The sequence below is a fragment of the Mixophyes fleayi genome, chromosome 3 (genome assembly GCF_038048845.1).
Source record: "Mixophyes fleayi isolate aMixFle1 chromosome 3, aMixFle1.hap1, whole genome shotgun sequence".
Lineage (NCBI taxonomy): Eukaryota > Metazoa > Chordata > Amphibia > Anura > Limnodynastidae > Mixophyes > Mixophyes fleayi.
The window spans coordinates 190052889-190072358 of record NC_134404.1 but is presented as its reverse complement, the minus strand read 5'-3'; the positions used below and the strand labels follow the sequence as shown (position 1 = coordinate 190072358).

General features: G+C 38.3%; 1 protein-coding gene across 2 annotated transcripts in view; it reads left to right on the top strand.

The window, feature by feature from the left end:
• FYN (FYN proto-oncogene, Src family tyrosine kinase) overlaps positions 1–19470 on the top strand; it is a 130631-nt gene that overhangs the window by 89209 nt on the left and 21952 nt on the right. For both annotated transcript variants that reach the window (XM_075202935.1, XM_075202934.1), the window contains exons 3-7: positions 4443–4700; positions 6919–7015; positions 14933–15031; positions 15893–15996; positions 18710–18859. In XM_075202935.1, coding sequence (XP_075059036.1) covers positions 4454–4700; positions 6919–7015; positions 14933–15031; positions 15893–15996; positions 18710–18859 — 697 coding nt within the window. In that variant the 5' untranslated portion in view covers positions 4443–4453. The remainder of the gene's footprint in view (positions 1–4442; positions 4701–6918; positions 7016–14932; positions 15032–15892; positions 15997–18709; positions 18860–19470) is intronic.

Below are 19470 nucleotides of genomic sequence, written 5' to 3'. Positions count from 1 at the left end.
AATATTTGATCCCTATGAATTAAATATTAACTGTACATATTTCAAAGTGTGGTGTGTATAAATAAATTGCTTCCCATATAAAAGAAAAAAAGAGATTTGTTTTCAGCGCAAATTAATTAATATTACAGAAAGAATATTACAGGTGGATCCATAACTATTGGATCCACCTGATAAGATATAAAAACAAAAAGTAAAGAGTTCAAATACTATATAGTGTAGTATTTTTATCACCCATATCAAACAGTCATCTCTATTTCATGTACGGTATATATTTAACAGAGCTCTGGTGCCAACTAAAGCTGATTTCTTTAAAAAAAAATAGCAGTACACTCCTGGGACTCTTTTCTTTCCTAAGATCAAGGCCTCCAAATTTTCTAGGCAGTGATACTTCAGATTTGTGGGTTTTAACTTCAATAGCAGGATGCAACTCCAACAACCCCCTTTTATTCTGCTACTTTGTAGAAAGGGAAAGACTATAGCAAACATATATACTTCATTTACACATCATTAATGTGGAAATGATAGTCAGACTATTTATTTATATTTTATGCACTTACTCATGAAGCTATTGAATGGGACCACTTAGGAAGGCTTTGCAGTACAATTTAAATAGACTCCAAAATGAATGTTTTAATGAATGGGCAGACAAGCAACACTCATTGTTGTCATTTTCTTGATTTACTGTTGGGGTTACTTCTCAAGAAGATGACCTAGTCATAAGGTCACTCATATAACACTGATTCCTCTCTGTCTGGGAATTTCTATGCTTAGCCAGTGAATTGCTATGCACAGATTATCAGATGAATTGTTTGTACATCAGAACAATGGCATTTATTATGTGTAGATCACAAACACTTTTTTTGCACTAAAGCAGTCAGATATATGCAGTAATTAAGTATATTCATTATAGTGAAAAGAGAGTAAGGAACAAAGGGTATCCTCAGTAAAATATTTTAATGCATAACACTAATTTTTTTACATAGAGCTGAGTAGTCAGTATTGAAATTTTCAATCATCACACAAAGATTTCACATTTTTCGAAACTGTGTGGAGGATATATATATTTAGTACATAATATAGCAAGTTTACTACATCTATACACACATATATGTCACATAGACATAATGCAGCAGTGTAAATGGTGCAGGTGCTGGAGCACCTGGCAGTTATTTCCATCTACCTACAATATATGATTGTCAAGGTTTAGAGTCTTTCCATTGCCTCTATACAATTCAGCAAATGATGGCATCGTGCTAAAGAATAACATGATCTCTGAATGCCTATCCGTACAGAACATTCTCTTGCCTCATCCCACGTTCATTAGTGTATAGCCTGGCAAAGTGCCTCATGCAGACACATTTCACTGCGTTGGCTGCCTCTCATTTGGCTCGCAGGGAAATATTAGGACCGAAGCAGTGGGTGGATGCGAGTAACAATCCAACAGCTTACTTACATGATTCCTTTTCTCCGTTTTGTGTCATAGGGTATTTCTTTCTGTAACTGAAACCAGTGCAGTTTTCTGTGGGAAATCAATAAACGGAAATGGAATTTGTTTTATTTTTACTGTTCTGAAATGTTTCAGGTTAATGTTTCTTATGGAACTCAAGTTTACAGCAAGAACATAATTGAACTAAACAAGTAAAATAACATTGTAGGGCAGGAACATGACCATTTCCAATGGATTGCATATGGATGTGGTCCGCCAAGGAGGCTACAAATCACGTTTGTAAAGCAATATTCATTCTACTGTAAGAATCCATCGTGCCTTCACTTGTCCTAATTATATAAATTCTTTCATTGCAACTTCACAGGAGGAAACCTGAGCAGCTCACTTAAGGGTCTGTTTATTAAAGGGAGATAAGGGATTTTTCACAGGATTTAGGGCTTCCTATTTACTAAAGCTCCCAGCTGGTAAACGTTATTACAGATACGTGACCATCGCTGGGGCCCTCCTGTGTTGCTTTCCTATGCCAAGTCTATTTACCAAGGGACAAGTACCACTGCTATCCTCTGATGGCTATCAGGATTGCGTTAGCAGGCGGGTGCCCATAGGGAAAAAAATGCTTCATTATTAAAATAAAATAAACTTTTTTTTTATTACATTTTTTTATTTTTTTTCACCCCTCCACAGGTACTCCCTAATTTATGCTCTGGAGCATCCTGAAATTAATTATGTCTTCCTTGCTGCAGGACTCAAGAAACATGAAGTCTAGCCGTGGTGCCACCAACAACTAAAGATAGTAAAATTCTAGTTCTATCAACTATTTGACTTATTAGATTTAAGCTTTCAGGCTTTCGAATCACGTGACATCATAATGCAGCATGGGTTAGGGTGTTTACATGCATCATGGATGCTTCCATTGGCTTACATAGAAACGTCTGGGCCCTGTAGCTAAATTGTGGGCCAAGAAAGCCATAGTCAGCACAATCTGCTTGATCCCCATTCCCTATCCAATAGGGCAGAGTGCTAATTGTATTAATAGTAATCTGGCACATTAGTCTGAATTATATTTACAGTCATGTTATCTTCATTACTTTACAAGTCATATAACTGCCTAGAAAAACTCATTATGAAGCCATATTAAGCTTGTACTTTAAAGCAATTTTTCCCTCTTGTACAGGGCTCCATAGGACTCTGAGCCTCATAACAATCACATGGTCTGCTATGGCTATAGTTACACCCTCAGCCATACCTCCCTATTGTCCTAATGTAGGCGGCATGTTCTGATTTAAGAATACTGTCCAATGGACCAGGGCTAAGGAGCAGGACAAGGGGTAAATGGAACAGGAAACTGTTGAGAGTTACCCTTATGCTCCAGAGGAGCCGCAGGATAAACCTAAAAAGGATCAACTGGTACAACTGGTCTGCAAAGTACAACAAAAAGAGGGAAAAGAACAAAATCTGTATCGCTGAACTCCAAGTACCCGACAGATAAATTAAGAATCACACTATATTTCACAGATCAATAAAACTATTACACACTATTACAAACTATTACAAATCAATATAGCACATGAAAACAAATGTATAATACATACACTGTATGTATATGAACCTTATAGCAGCAATAAATCATGAGTAAATTATGAGTAGTTAGAAACTTCAGATTCTCATATAGGCCTATTAATATATTGACATAACATGAACAGCCAGTTAACCAGAGTAATAGATAAAACTTTGGAGTTGTAAATGGTGGTAAACAGTGTAGTTTAATAGGAGGAAGTGTATACAATGAATATAATTAATAAGAATGGTGGACACAGCACTGCTGTTTGTAGAATATCGAATAAGATGGTCTCTTCTGCTGGTATAAACCAGATAGATAAGTCTCACCAATACCAGAGTTCTGAATGCTTCCACTACTTGCCCCAAGCAGTCAGTAATGATCTGTCCACCAAACGATTTGCTGTATCTGCAGGTCCTGTGTTCTTAGTATCCAATGAGCTGTTAGCACAATTGCCAGATGTTGTTGCTTGGGTCCTTTATTAAAAAACTCCTTGACACATTTCAGTAGCGGTTGTATTTTTTTCGTAAGGATGGCTCAAGTCCCAATGCTGCTTGAATTTAAATACCGCTGGTCCAATCAAGGGCTTCCGTCAGTGAGCCTATCAAAGGGTTCATATTCATTAATATATAACATTTACAAATCTATATATAAATGATGGTCTGCAAATTAAACCCTGTTTCACGGTTTGTTTTTTGTTTTCTTGTCATCGATTGATTGCTTTTACATTTTGTGTTCCGCTTTTATTTTTAAAAATGCTCAATTTACTGATTACAGGTGGTGACACCAACTAATATCATCATCAGCAGCAGCAGCTATTTATATAGCGCCACTAATTCTGCACCACTGTATAGAGAACTCACATTATGGTCAATTTAATAGCAGCCAATTAAACTACCAGCATGTTTTTGGATTGTGGGAGGAAACTGGAGCACCCGGAGGAAACCCACGCAAACATGGAGTGAACATACAAAATCCACACAGATAAGGCCATGGCCGGGAATCAAACTTATGACCCCAGTGCTATGAGCCAGAAATGATAACCACTTAGCTACCACACTGCCCAATAAGGGATAAAAGGAGGTTCCAGATAGTAATCTACAGCATAGGTCAGCAGGTTGTCAGGATGTTAGTAAATTTTGCAAAACATATGGATTATAAACAAGATCCAAAAAAGTGATATTACAGGAAAAAATTATTTTCAGGAATATTCATTTGTGAGACACAACGGCTTATGCTGTTTGAGAAATAATGTATGTATTGGGAAAAATGTTTATTAAGTATAAGCATTAGCCATAGTTGTATATCACTTCTGCTTTACACATTCCAGCTATAGTGATTAAACTGCTGAAGTTCATTGTCTCGCAGTCACAGGAAATGTAATATACAATCTGGATTATTTTTGTGTTTCATTCTTATTTTTCTCTCTAATTTCAGGGATATAGATAATGGGCTGTGTGCAATGCAAGGACAAAGAAGCAACCAAACTGACAGATGAGAGAGATAACAGTTTAACTCAGAGCTTAGGATACCGCTATGGGACAGACCCCACTCCACAACACTACCCTAGCTTCACTGTGACTACCATTCCAAATTATAACAACTTCCATGGGAATGCAGGACAGGGTCTTACAGTCTTTGGAGGAGTCAACTCGTCGTCACACACAGGAACCTTGCGTACAAGAGGTGGAACTGGTAAGACCAACCATTTATTATATATAATCTATATATAGTACCCTGGCAAAATATTTGGTCTTCAACACATTTTTTTGCATTTTGTTACCACCCATGCTCAATTTGAAATAGATTCAGTAGGATTTTCGCCACTGATCCACAAAGTATTGATTACCATGACAAAGCAAAAGAAATATTAGAAAACCTTTCCAGAACATTTCTACAATTGATAAACACAAATGATTAAATGTAAATTGTAAGATGAATTCTGCACAAGTGCAATACATTACCTAAAAACTCCCACAGTGTAAGACATTAGTACATTTCCTGTTGTCAACTATTAGGGGAACACAAATACCTTTCTCAGTGTGAGACCCTACAGTATAGTAGCGACATTTCAAAAATTATTCAAAAGGAAGAAGACCAAAAGAGCATTCTAAACAAACCTGGTGAACATTACAAGACCAAAGGCATTATTATTATTGTTATTATTATTGTTGATTTGTAAGGCACCACAGTGCTCCGTAACATTTGACAGGACGATGCAAGATGACAAATTAAAGGCAGACATGGTAGGGAATTCCATACATGTTAGTGGTACAGGAAAAATATTGTTGTTGCTTGTGAGAGGTGGTTTCCAGAGATGAGAGACAGGTTAGAGGTATATATAAGAGGGCAGGAGGGAGAGTATTTTGAGATGAGATTTAAGATATATGTTGTTGTTGTTGTGGGTTTTGTAGGTGAGGGTGAAAAGTTTAAATTGCATTGTTGTGAACATAGGGAACCTGTGTACAGAATTGCAGATTTGAGCAGCAGATGTGGAAAGGTGAGAGAGAAAGATTAATCTTGCTGCGTCATTTAAGATTGAAATTTAGGCTTGAAGAAGAAGATGATGAGACAATGGATGTTTTTTGGTATTCTTGCTATATTTCGAAGGTGGAGGCAATAGAAATGGGAGCTACACAAGATGTGAGGAATAAAGCAATGGACAGAGTCAAGTGTGACCAAGGTGTGACCAGCTTGGAAGACTGAGAAAATTGTAGTGTTATTGATGGTGACGGAGATTTGAAGGGAGCTGGTGACTCTAGTAGCAGGGAAAATGATAAGCCCTGTTTTTGATATGTTGAGCTTTAGGTAGCAATGGAACATCCATGTGGAGATAGCAGAGAGAGAGACAGTTGGTTACATAAGATAATACAGAAAGGGAAAGGTCAGAGGAGGAGAGTCAAATTTGGGTATTATCAGGTAGAGTTGGTACTGGAGGCTGAATGAGAAAATTATTCCCCCAAGAGAAGAGGTGAGAAAAGTAGAGGACTGAGTCTGACAAAAAGTCCATTGAAAATCTGTGTCAAAACTTACTGTCTATCACTGTTCCCCAACTAACCTGACCAAGCTTCAACAATTTTGCATGGGGCAATAGTTATATTCTCCAAGCTTTAAAAATTAATATTTATTGAATAGTAATATGACATGCTGGGAATTGTTGTGTCCCAAGGTCCAACAAGACAGTATCATGAAAGGAGCGTGGATCCACCAGCTCAACAGAAAAAACTAATTTAAAATAAGGGCAAATATGATCATATACACTAAAAAATATATTCAGGTTTTGTTTTTTTTTTATAAAATGCAAAAATATAACTGTACATAAACTGTACTCCAATCAGGCTGTACACATACAACTCTGATGTGAATGCTGTTTTCACCCCCTCATGATGGTCATTGTGATACAGAGTAGTGTTGTATTAGTGTAAATAAAAAGAATGTGAACATTTCATTTTCCTGGATAAGAAAATCTCACTTAAAGTGGGAGAGGGTGGAACCAGATATTACGAACAGCGTATTCAGAAATACAAGAACATCATTATGCCGCCAACTCTTGACATTGACCAGAAAATTGTAGGATAAAACAAGCCAAGAAATATTAAAATGGTTTCAATATGATAAGCATTTAATGTGCAATCGAACATTAATAGAATTAAAATACAAGGTATAAAATCTAATTTTCTTCAAGCATGGTGGTCAAACATTTCAATGTCTTCCCATTGAAAAAAGTCTATTAATTAAAGAGGAAATTATTTTCATTACATGCCTGTCAAGAATTGGCAAAGGCCATGCTAAACCATATGGATCCAATTACATTGGGTTAGTTGGTAAATGCACTGGCTAATATGTGCCAGAACTACTTAACATATGAGCTAATGTACTGCCACTTACCATGTGATCTGCTCTGTTCCCCTAGGAGTAACGCTTTTTGTGGCTCTTTATGACTATGAAGCAAGAACGGAAGATGACCTAAGTTTTCAGAAAGGAGAGAAATTCCAGATACTTAATAGCTCGTAAGTGCTGGGCTGAGCTCAGTTTTAACTTTGGATTTTTGTTTTCTTTTATCCATTTTATTTAAGTCAATGAACAACAACAAATACCTAAAAAATACAACAGTAAAGAGAGAAAATCAAACATTGCATACTACACAAATAGGTACAAAAAGGTGCATGCATAAAAAGGCTAGACATCCAATACATTAAAATCTATATTTTTCCATGACAAAGCACAACAGATGACTATCTTTGCCATACGCATGCAGCACTCTCAGCGGGAACTCAAAGCAGTCATCAATCGCAGCACAAATTAAAGCACAAATTAAAGAGCAAAAATGCAGTTGTCTGCTGTAAAGGATCTAGAATGTGGAAGACAATCAGTCAGGCAAACACAATTACTCCTATGACAATGTTTAATTTACTTTGTTAATTAAATATTGGATTGGAGTGGTTTGCCCTGCCTTTCTAACATGCTTCTCTAGCAAGAAATACAAGTAGGTCTGTAGCAAGGATTACAAGCATGTCCTGTGGATTTTATTGCGGATGCCACACCAAAAAGGGGATAATTCTAGGCTTGCCTTCAGATTATGTAAAACTTGTACACATGGGTTTATTTTGTATGCATTCCATTCACATTTGAGATCCGTGGAATGCATGAGAAGATGGAAAAGTGTGATCTCTATGGAATTAAACACATGATGCCTAGCAGACATGTCCTCAGTGTAAATGGACAAAATCAGAGCATTTGTATAGAGGACAAATAAATGAAGTATATTTCTACATGACAGGTGCTCTCTGCTGGATTGCTCCATGTGTATATACCTAAAGAGGCTGACCTCCTCAACAAGATACTTGTGGCAGTCAAATTCGAACCAATATCCTCTTCCTCTGTTCAAAGTAAAGATTCAGATTCAGTCTGTAAATAACCCCCTCTTAAATAGATCTGCAATAGGAAATTCCAATATAGAAAATTAAATGCTCCTTTCTACATAGTGAGCAGTGTGTCCCAGAAGTACCTAGTGAGAAATGGAGAAATTCATGCTCTAATTCACTAAAGTTTTTAAGGACACTGCTGGTGAGTGTATGGTGTATTTTAACCACACCACATCATGTACACTAAGGGAACCCTGCAGTGTCCACATTTCAGATAAAGGGCAATTATTCCATATAAAACATTGTAAAGCCCTTTATACCAAATAAATAAGTATCTGCAGAAGCACCATTGAAGCTGCGTCTACATGCTAGATTCTGAAACCAATCATTTGTTGTACATTTATTTCCATGTTGAGCAAGTTTACCCACCTGCCACTGATAAAGTATTAAACTTTCTAAAAAAAAAGTTTTTAAATATATATTCAGAAAAAAATAACACCATCATCATCAGTTTATTTATTATTATTAGTAGTAGTATTAATACATAACACCTATATCATCTCATGTATAATTTTAGACTCTTAAGATAAATAACCATTGTTTTTTGTTATATTTTTATTATTTTAACTATTTAGATATGTGTAAATAATAAGAATATATTCTATATTTACATTATTTTAACACTATCAACACTAAAATTAATAACAAAAGTTCCTTGTCAGAAAAGATTATGCTTTCTCTTCTTATACACAAATGGATATTTATCTTCTTTGGTAAATGTTTTTTTTTATATTTGGTATTAAGAACATTTTAACACTTGTTTTAAAAACCTAAAACAATGTTTTGGTAATTGCACCGATTGCCTAGTATATTCAATAGTAGAAGACCAGATCATATTTGCAGGATCTGCATCCTACTTGCGTCTGCATACACCAACCTGATCAAATATCATATAACAAATATTTACACAGATTATTTTGGTAGCATCAGATAGCAATCACTCACTTGATAATAAAACTGTTGTATATAATTTTATAGTGCAGTAAGATGTAGAGCCCTTGCAAATCTTGATGTGGTGTCCCCCTAGTGGCTTTAAGGCACTGATGCACTACCAGCAGGCCACAGTCTGCATGAGGCCTGCAAGGCCAATTTTGGTGACCTGAAGAAACTGGACAGTAACATGTTGACCTGAGACGCCAGAACAGAAATACTACAGTGGTATTATTGTCCCAAGTCATCTGCACCAGGTCTCATTGTGGTGGTGAGGGCTCTCCCTGGCCCTGCAGCAGCAGCGGTGAGATCGGCTATTTATCAGTGAGGTGTGTGGGGGCGAATGAGAAAGGATGAGCTACACTATCATCAGCAACACTACAGGGGTGGGAAAATGTGTTACTACAAAGGTGAGGTGATGTTTTACTATGGGGGAGGGATGGGAGAGAAAAGTGTTACTACAGATGTTGTGGGGTGGGACTAATACTACAGGGGTGATTTTCTTCTTAAGTAACACACTGCTTTTAGTTAGAGTTCTAAATACGCAACAGAACTGACTACTTAAGTAATCCCGGAGTGCTACTTTAATACATAGTTGCCTACTCTCCCGGAATGTCCAGGAGACACCCGAATATTTGGGAGTTCTCCCGGACTCCCGAGAGAGCAGGCAAAAATCCCGGATCCAGCTGTCCCCGTTGTTGTAAATGCTGGGGGCGGGGCTAAATGCGCCATCATGGCCCCGCCCCTGCTGCATTTGGCTAGAATTGCCAAAGGTTGACAGGGGCGGAGCCCTAACAGCGCACCACTCATGGCCACGCCCCCTTGACAGACCCCCCCCTCCTGGACAGCTGCCTTCAAAAGTAGGTAAGTATGCTTTAATTATCAGTTCTACACATGTGTAGATTAAGTAATGAAAAACACACTACTTAGCAAAGACATGCCCTGAATTTGCTCAATTCACCCCGTCAGCCAGTCACAACTTTAGCACATACTTGCCAACTTTTCCTCGTTGGCTTCAGGGAGATTCCGGGGGGGGGGGGGTTTGGCGTGCGAGGGCTGGGCTTGATGAAGCGCATCATTTTTGCCCCACCCCCGAAATGATCGACACAATTTTGGGCAATTACAGCAGGGGGCGGGGCTAAGATGATGCGATATTTGCGTCATTAAGCCCCACCCCCTCCACTTATCTGCGGGGGCGAGAACTGGGAGGTTGCCCTGTTCTCCCAGTAGGTCTCCCAGAAATGTGGGATTCTCCTGGACATTCTGGAAGAGTAGGCAACTATGCGTTAAAGGAAAGCAGCTAATGAATCTCTAGAGACTGAAGTGTCTTTTACATTTCTGTCTCCATTACTGAAGTCATGTTGTCTTACCTGTCAGTATTTGATTAAATCTTGGTCTCCATGAAAATGGCCACCTTTATAGGCATCAATACATGGACATTGGACACAATTTCTGAACTGTGTCATCATGCCACAGATGGAGAAGCCAACCACGTCTTGTACTGGCTCAGCATCAGGGAGAATCCCAGACTCTTCAGGGAGTGAGGGAGATCACCCCTATTTCAGGGAGTCTCCCTGACATTCAGGGAGAGTTGGCATATCAGTGGCGCATGCAGGGGGGGTTTCTGAGTCTCCAGAAACTCCCCCCTGCGCTAACTCAGTGCCCACCATAGCGGCACTGTCCTATACAGCAGCCTCGGCGCTGTCAAGGAAGCGTCCACGGCGGTGCTGTATTGTATACAGCACCGTCGCGGACGCTTCTTTGACAGCGCCGCGGCTGTTGTATAGGACAGCGCTGCTGTAAACGGAGCTGCGCTTGTTTTTTTTGGGGGTCGGGGGGGGGACCCCCCTGACATTCCTGCGTGCGCCCCTGCATATATATTTTAGCACCCACAGAGAGGCTACCATAAATGCATACACTACCCAGCAAGTCTAGGTGTGTGACGTTACACTCCCATCAGCCAGTGCAAACCTTTGCACCCGCGCAGATACTACCATCTTGGCCCACAAATACATGCATTTCCCTAAAAATATAGGTGCATGATGCCACAAAAGACAATTTACGCTGTTTTCATATTTTTGTTATTTTTAACTGACCCTATTCATATTTACAACCATCATATTAACCATATTAATATATTTTGTAGTAAAGGGATGGTGAATAATGTACAAACGTGTGTATGTGTGTGCTGCCAGTACTTGTCAGATTGACATTTCATTGTCATTTGCATGCAGCACACTGTTAAAATGACCACACTGAATAAATACTGACATGTTGTCCTGCTCTTGGTAATGGGCTTATGTGTGAAGTAGCCATAATTGGTGCTAGCATGCTGGTAAAATGCTGCCATCTAGTGTTTCCTGATAGGATTTACACAGCTTATTTTGCTTTTACCACTTCTGTAGCGCATAGCTGCCAAGCATCAGTTTATTTACTTGCATGCATTAAAGTCAAAACAAATTTTGATATGTCAGTGAAAAATACGACGTCACTAAAAATAGGAATCTTGCTGACATTACCATATAGAGGCATAGTTGCCTAAAAGGAGTGATTTTAGGAGGAGACCTCCTGGAATCTGGAAAGTGCAGCCAATTTTCCCGCAGAGCACGCAAGGTGGGCGGGGATATGTCATCAAGCCTAGCACACTCTCATAACCACTCTACAGCACAGGCGCAATTATGCAAATTGCATCATTATTATGATATATACTTAGAAGAGTTAGGGAGATATATAAGCTTAGAAATAATATGCAAATACACTCCAATTGTCGAATATATTTCTGTGTAATGCCATCCAGTTTTTGAGCATGACATAGGCTTGCTTGACTATCAGCTTTGCATAACCTCTATTTTTTGTATAGTTTACCCGCTTTTAAAAACAAATATTATTAATCCCTGTATTTGTAGTACGAGGTGAAACAGACAATTTAGAGCCCAATGAGAAATATGTTCTAAAATGCCTCTTAAAGCAGAATTGCTTTGTTGTGTTAGCCAGTCCTCAAGTGAAATCAATAAGTATTAACTCTTCCCCATTTCCAATAACCATCTAGCTTCTCCTTATCGATATCTTACTTTGTAGCTTGTCAGCAAAGGCTCCACATCTACTGCACTTGACGCTGAGATTCCTGCTATGACGGATCATCTTTTCCCAGAGCCTACTCCAATTCTTTATTTGCAAATTGAGATCCCCTCCTTAGGAGTAATGTGTTTGGCTCCAGTGATCTGCATATAGACTAGTAACCTCTCCAATTAATTCCTCCTCTTCATTTTATGGGCCACATACTCGAAATTCACCCTCACAATTTACAGGAGTTGTAATATGCCATAATGCTATAATGTTAGAACATACCATTATTGTATTTAAACAGTCCCTGTCCTGCTGTTTCCATGTTCTAAGGTGTGGTAGGGTTTGAGAAGGTGGTAAACTGTTATAATTTACAAGTTAACCCGTGCATGATACTCATGCATTCTAGTCAAATCAAGCTACTTAAGGTCTTAAAAAGGTTCTTGTCATGCATTTGGGCCTAGCCCAGGCCTCCTCAGGGGAAAAGCGTTACTTCCCGAGGCAAGCGCCCTTTTTAATGTGTGTTCATGAGGTAAAATTACCTCACGAAAATTAGTTTGACCCCTCAACTCGTAAATTTAGCCTTTACTACCCCTCCCACGGGGGGAAAGGGGGATGATGGAAGTTAACTGACTTTACTATTCTAATTTTTTTTGTCAAATGTCAGTATACCAAATTTCAGGTCAATTGGAGGAGCCCTTTCTGAGAAAATAGTTTTTTACACACACACACACACTAACACACGCCGCTAGGCTTTTACTTTTATATATTAGATAATGCTAAGAATTTAGTAGGTCAGTGTATACCTCCGCCCAGCAGGTGGCGCTGCAGCTTGTTTTTTGTTTTTTTTCCCACACAGACTAACACACGCCGCTAGGCTTTTATATTATAGATAAATGTAGAGGATGGTCCCTAGCCTAAGGATGTGGTGGATTATGTTGGGTATCTGTGTCTCTTGCCAATAAGGAGGACATAAATTGCTTATCCTGCAGGCAAAGATCCAGGACTTGAGCCATGATGTCTTCTACTATTCCATCACCCTCTGTACCTCTTGGCCTGCTTCACTAGCCCTGTTTTCCCTGTTTTCTTAAGCTTGGCCTTCTTCTCGCTGATTTCTACCTTCCCTTTCACTATCTGTCCCTCTTTTTTGCTTTACTCTGTCACCTGTGTTTGTATATATTTTTGTATCATGTTGTATCTTGGGTCTCTGTTTTCTGTATATGTAATGTACAGCGCTGCGGACCCTTTGTGGCGCCTTATAAGTCAAAGATAATAGTAAAATGTAAGTGCTGAATGATGCCCCATTACCAGCACACTAAAAATTGCTTCTTACTTATCACAATTTCATTATTCTACAAACCAGACTCCCACCACCACCTACAAATAAAAGGAAAAGTTTACATGGGTAGACACATGAATAATAAAGTAAATTCCTGTAAATTGTAATATAATCTACATGACATTGACATTGTTCCTTTTGAGTGTGCATTGACTCTAAAGCAACAGTCTAACAATGGGCATACAGTTTGTGTTTAATCTGCTGGCTGTGCGGTGGAACTGAATCCCATAGTCTCTGAAATAAAATGTGTGATATATGTGCTATACAACAAAATGGCTTTAATGTCATAGCTCCCTGTGAGTAGAGACACCAGTGACAGAAGGGGCTGTAGAAAATCTCATAATGCAGTTACATGGTATCAGCGCAGACAGATTTGCAGCTGAAAGCTCGCCTTGAAAAAAATAATACCCGTTCATTTCAAGATCTCTGATCCGTACAGCTGCTTTCATTATTTCATGATTTAGGATGACGTGCTGTCATCATGGAACACAATGCTCTGTAAATCTGACTTCCTTCAAGAAAGTACCAATTGCTTCATTGGTCCAATGGTTACAGAGCTTTTAAAAATCTCTAGGTTACATCTTGTAGACTCACTTGAAAAATCTGAACAATTTGAAAGCTGTGTGTTACATCAAGACTCTTCATGTTGACTCATTGAAAAGTACCAAGTCTACAACTTCAATGCAGTGTAAATTACCACTTAATATATCTCATTATTGGCTGTTTTTTTAAAGATTTGTCAGTAATAATAAATGTTGTTGTTTTTTTTACTAAATGTATTGGTTTTTCTTTCTGCCTCTTTAGCCATTTATTTATATAATTTGTTATTACTGTTAGAATATATTTGTTTCAATTTTACTGGTTTGAAGTGGTGTCAGTTGAAATCATGGGGCCTGAATCATTAAGTAAAGTAAAGCAAAAAGCAGGAATATATTTGCACCTTAACAATACCATGTTGCATTGTGGGGAGGTAAATGTAAAATATGGGAACAGTTTTATAGTTGGGATAGGGCATGTCCTAGATGAGCTTTACAGTTTCAGTGTAAAAATAAAGCTATCAAGTATTTGTGTGCTACATGAAAAAAAGCCAGTATTTAACTTATGTGCAAAATAATAAACTAATTAGCACCCCTTGCATCATAACATGGTTTGTCCCGAAGCAATTTTACTTCTTTTTTTGCTTTGCTCTCCTTAATGACTCAGACCCATGGAGCTCCTGGTAAATGTAGGGGAGGCAGTAAAAAGTCTCCTTTGGTGGGGCTAAAAAGTTAAATCTGGGACTGTCAATCAAATTGTATGAACCAGTTACTTACTACATCCTACTTTCCATATAACAGTATGCTGGAGAAGGAAAAAATTAGCAAATGGGTTATTCATGTTGTTATAAACTACAATAGCATGTTGTCGGTTGCTGACCATGACTTCTGTATGTCTAAGTGTTAACCACTTAATGAAGGAAGCAGAGAGAATGGGTCATTATCATTATCATAAAATGTTTATCAGAAAAATGACTGCCAGTAAATAATTTTGGAGAAATTGTTTGCATCTGTATGATTTATAGCACAAATCATAGATAAAAGATAATAATAATAATTCTTAGATTTTTACATTGCTGTTGGTTTTCTTGTACATTTTAATATTCATGTCCTGTTTTACATGTCTTCCTGCAGCGAGGGGGATTGGTGGGAAGCTCGTTCTCTGACAACTGGTGGAACTGGTTATATCCCAAGTAACTATGTGGCGCCGGTGGATTCCATTCAAGCTGAAGAGTATGTAATTCTGATAAAATGTTCTTTTTTTTTGTAGCATCCCTTTTAGTATTAATATATATAGCACACCGACCTATAATCCGATAATAGTGATGGTATTTTATACCACTAAGTATGTAGGGTCATTAACACAGATCAGGATAGTAACTTGCTACAGGAAGAATTAGACAAACTGGCAAACTGTGCTGCAATTCGTCAGATGACATGTAATGTAGATAAATGTATGTTTCTATACCTAGTAGCTAGCAGAAAGCTGAGTAGCTGCACACAGTGGCAGCTAAAATTGTGATGAATAAATTCATGTGATATAAATACATTATTACCATTGTATAAGTCACAACCATGTTTCCTACGTCAGTATAGGATTTATGTAATGAACTTTTCATACCAAGTACCATACAGTGGGGGTCATTAGTTGGGGTTGTTAGAGAGATTGTTTTTTTCCATCAGCATAGGAAGGGGTACTGGAAGAGTGGTGAAGTTGTGGAATTTCTCACTACATGAGCTGGTGATGGCATAGGAATAGTGTTTAACGTCCGCAAGTCAAACCCATAGCATTTTCATTTGAGTTTGTACTAAAAACACCAGTGGTTATGACACCTGATTTACAACTGTCGCAATGGGGGCGGTTGTTTTGCCTTTTTCTTGATTAACACAATTAGAATATTTATAACATTTGAAATTAATGGACCTGCCATTTTTAATCTCACTGTGTGACCACACATTCATTTTGTAAACTGTTATTACTTTCATTAGTCTCTCCTGTTTTGCGGTGTGAAGAATGCCTTGTCTGTTTTTGTCATTAACATTGTAAATTAGATGAAACCGTCCTTCACATTTCCAATTTTTTATTTTGTTTAGATGGTACTTTGGCAAACTGGGCAGAAAAGATGCAGAAAGACAATTGTTATCCTTTGGAAATCCAAGGGGTACTTACTTAATACGTGAAAGTGAAACCACCAAAGGTAAGATAATGTCAGATCTGTGGTAACATTGTAAACCTGAAGATATTACTGACTATAACAAAGTATGACTGTGAGTATGAACAACACAACTTACAACAGAAGAAACTTGGTAGCCAAAGCAAAAACTTCTTGCAAATTATATCCATTCAGCTACTTCTTTCATTCATGTGGAATGTGCTCTGCTTTTTGTTAAAGATCCTGGGATTTTTGGGTCACATATGTGGATTCCACTGATGGTGAACATGGCTGGAAATTTTGGACACCCCAACTAAACGGTCCCCAATCTTCCATGCATGCATCAAAAAGGATAAATCCTGCAATGCATATACCTTACTTCCAGTAGACTGAGTTTGATTCTCCTACATCCATGAATTTTCTAACCACTGTTTCCTATTTCCATATCTGCTGGGCCTGCCTTAAGCTTAATAGCTTCTGGCAACATGTTCTTTTAAGACCTCTTGGGTCTTACGTTCTCTGGATTCTAAGATCTGCCACAAGGTTACTTTGATCATTTTAACTTGTTTTTCCAGTGCATCATACAGATTTGCATAAGCATCTATGCTTCTATCTCTCTATGCTTGCTTCTCTTTGTAACAGAAATGTACCCATGCAAGTGCTAAGATCGCACAGTATGAGAACTAGGCTTCTGCAAATGGTAATGTGAACTTGAAAAGGGATGTTTACAAGTGATTATGGTGGTGTTTGCAAATGAGTACAGCATTAGGCATAACTAGTTGTGTGCCTGCTTTATTACATTTATTGCCTAAACTTATGAAACCAGTGTACTGGATGTTCCCCACCCTTATATTTAAATAAAATATAAAAGAAGTGACTTGTTAAATTTGGAGGCTTCCCTCTCCTGTTGCAGTGTTGTAGAGTTTTGGTAAACCTCTACAACACTATTAAACATATATGCAACAGTCAAATTTTTTGCAAGACTGTTCTGTTTTGTTTGTTTTTTGTACTGCATGCTAAGGGACATGGACTGGTGGATTCAGGGATTGTCCAAGGTGCATCTCTTTATGGGCTCAGGTTTTATCAGTGGTGTGGTATAATGTGTCCCAGTTTGTAAATCTGGAAACTTTGGGTATATTATGTTAACTGACCATAGATTTTGGTGCCATGTTTTTTTTAAAGTGGCGCACGAAAATACTGCCCTTAACTTATACATTCATCATCAACATTTATTTATATAGCACCAGCAAATTCCGTAGCACTTTACAATTGGGAACAAACATTAATAAGACAATACTGGGTAATACAGACAGACATAGAGGTAAGAGAACCCTGTTCGCAAGCTTACAATCTATAGGACAATGGGAGTTTGAAACACAAGGGCATGTGCTACATCATATTGCACAATGCACCAGCTAAGGTAAAAGTATTGAGTGGGCTGTGTGTGTGGCAATGTTGGTCAGAGGGTTGTTGTCTTGTGTTAGCTGTGTAGAGGGTGGTAATAGGGTGATCCAGGGAGATTAAGATGGTTGTTGAGGAATATCATAAGCTTGTTTGAAGAGGTGGGTTTTCAGAGAACGCTTGAAGGTTTGAAGACAAGAGGAAAGTCTTACTGTGCGAGGGAGGGAATTCCACAAAGTGGGTGCAGCCCGGAAAAAGTCCTGTAACCGAGAATGCGAGGATGTGATGTGAGTGTAAGAGAGACATAGATCTTGTGCAGAACGGAGGTGTCGAGTTGGGAGATATTTTGAGACTAGTGAGGAAATGTATGTTGGTGCAATTTTGTTGACGGCCATGTATGTTAGTAGAAGAATTTTATATTGGATTTGTTGAAATCAGGGCCGGATTAAGGGAATGGAGGCCCCTGGGCTAAGGGGGCCTCCATTCCCCCGTGAGGCCCCCCCCCCCTACCGTGATCAGCAGCACTGATCGTGCCGGGGGCGCCCCCGCCCCCGACCGATCAATACTGCTGCTGAGCACTTCAAGGGCCCCCTGGATGCCATAGGCCCCTGGGCTGTAGCACAGTTAGCCCTATGGTTAATCCGGCCCTGGTTGAAATACAGGCAGCCAATGTAGAGACTGACAGAGTGGCTCAGCAGAGGAAGAACGGATTGCAAGAAAAATCAATCTTACCGCTGCATGCAAAATAGATTGTAGGGGTTCAAGTCTGACTTTGGGAAGACCAGTAAGGAGGGAATTGCAATAGTCGATGCGGAAGATGATAAGTGCATGAATTAATGTTTTTGCGGTGTCTTGTGTGAGATATGTGCGTATTCTGGAAATGTTCTTTAGGTGTATGTAACATGATTTAGATATAGAGTTGATGTGGGGAATAAACGACAGTTGTGAGTCAAGGATTACACCTAGGCAACGAGCTTGCGGGGTGGGATTTAATGTCATGTTGTCAACAGAAATAGAAAAGTGGGTGGGAATATTATTAATTCTGTTTTTGAAAGATTGAGTTTGAGTTGGCAAGAAGACATTCAAGATAAAATGGCAGAAAGACAGTCAGTAACGCGAGACATCACAGATGGTGAAAGATCAGGAGAGGATAGATAGACATCATCATCAACATTTAATTATATAACGCCAGCAAATTCCATAGCGCTTTACAATTGGGAACAAACATTAATAAGACAATTAATAATAGTATTAGTAATACATTTGTGTTATCTTTTTTATTATTAACTATGATCTATTCAATGGACTTTTACACCATTTCATGCCTTCATGTTTCTTGTTCTGTAACTTGTTTCAGGTGCCTATTCATTGTCTATTCGTGATTGGGATGATATGAAGGGAGATCATGTCAAGCACTATAAGATCCGGAAACTTGATAGTGGTGGATATTATATAACGACCAGAGCCCAGTTTGAAACTCTTCAACAGCTGGTTCACCATTATTCAGGTATGGCTGGTGTCATTATAATATGCTACGCACTGAAATTAGTTTAAAAAAAATTACATTTTAATCTTTCCATTTAATTTTCTCTCTCTAATTAGCTATGTGAGGAAACTAGGGCAGCTTAATGCAAACATGTTACAGCCAATCTTTATGGTGATTACCATAAACTGTTCTCAGCTTTCATTCTGAGGCATCAAAAGTTTCTGTGTGCTAGTGACTCACTGACTAATCCGTTCCAGTGGAATGGAAACATCATTTATATTTTAGAATTCCACCAGCTTGTGTTTGTGACATTGGGTCATATCAGGATTCCAGAATCTGGAATCCTCTTTTCAGCGTTAAACCAGATGTTTCCAAAAAGTTAATTCTGCAAGCTATAGAATCTAAAAGTAAATTTAACATGTTTTATTTATTTGGATTTTCTTAATGCAAGAGATCTTCACATAGTGGTCCTGATTCATTAAGGATCTTAACTTAAGAAACTTCTTATTTCAGTCTCCTGGACAAAACCATGTTACAATGCAAGGGGTGAAAATTAGTATTCTGTTTTGCACATAAGTTAAATACTGACTGTTTTTTCATGTAGCACACAAATACTTGATAGCTTATTTGTA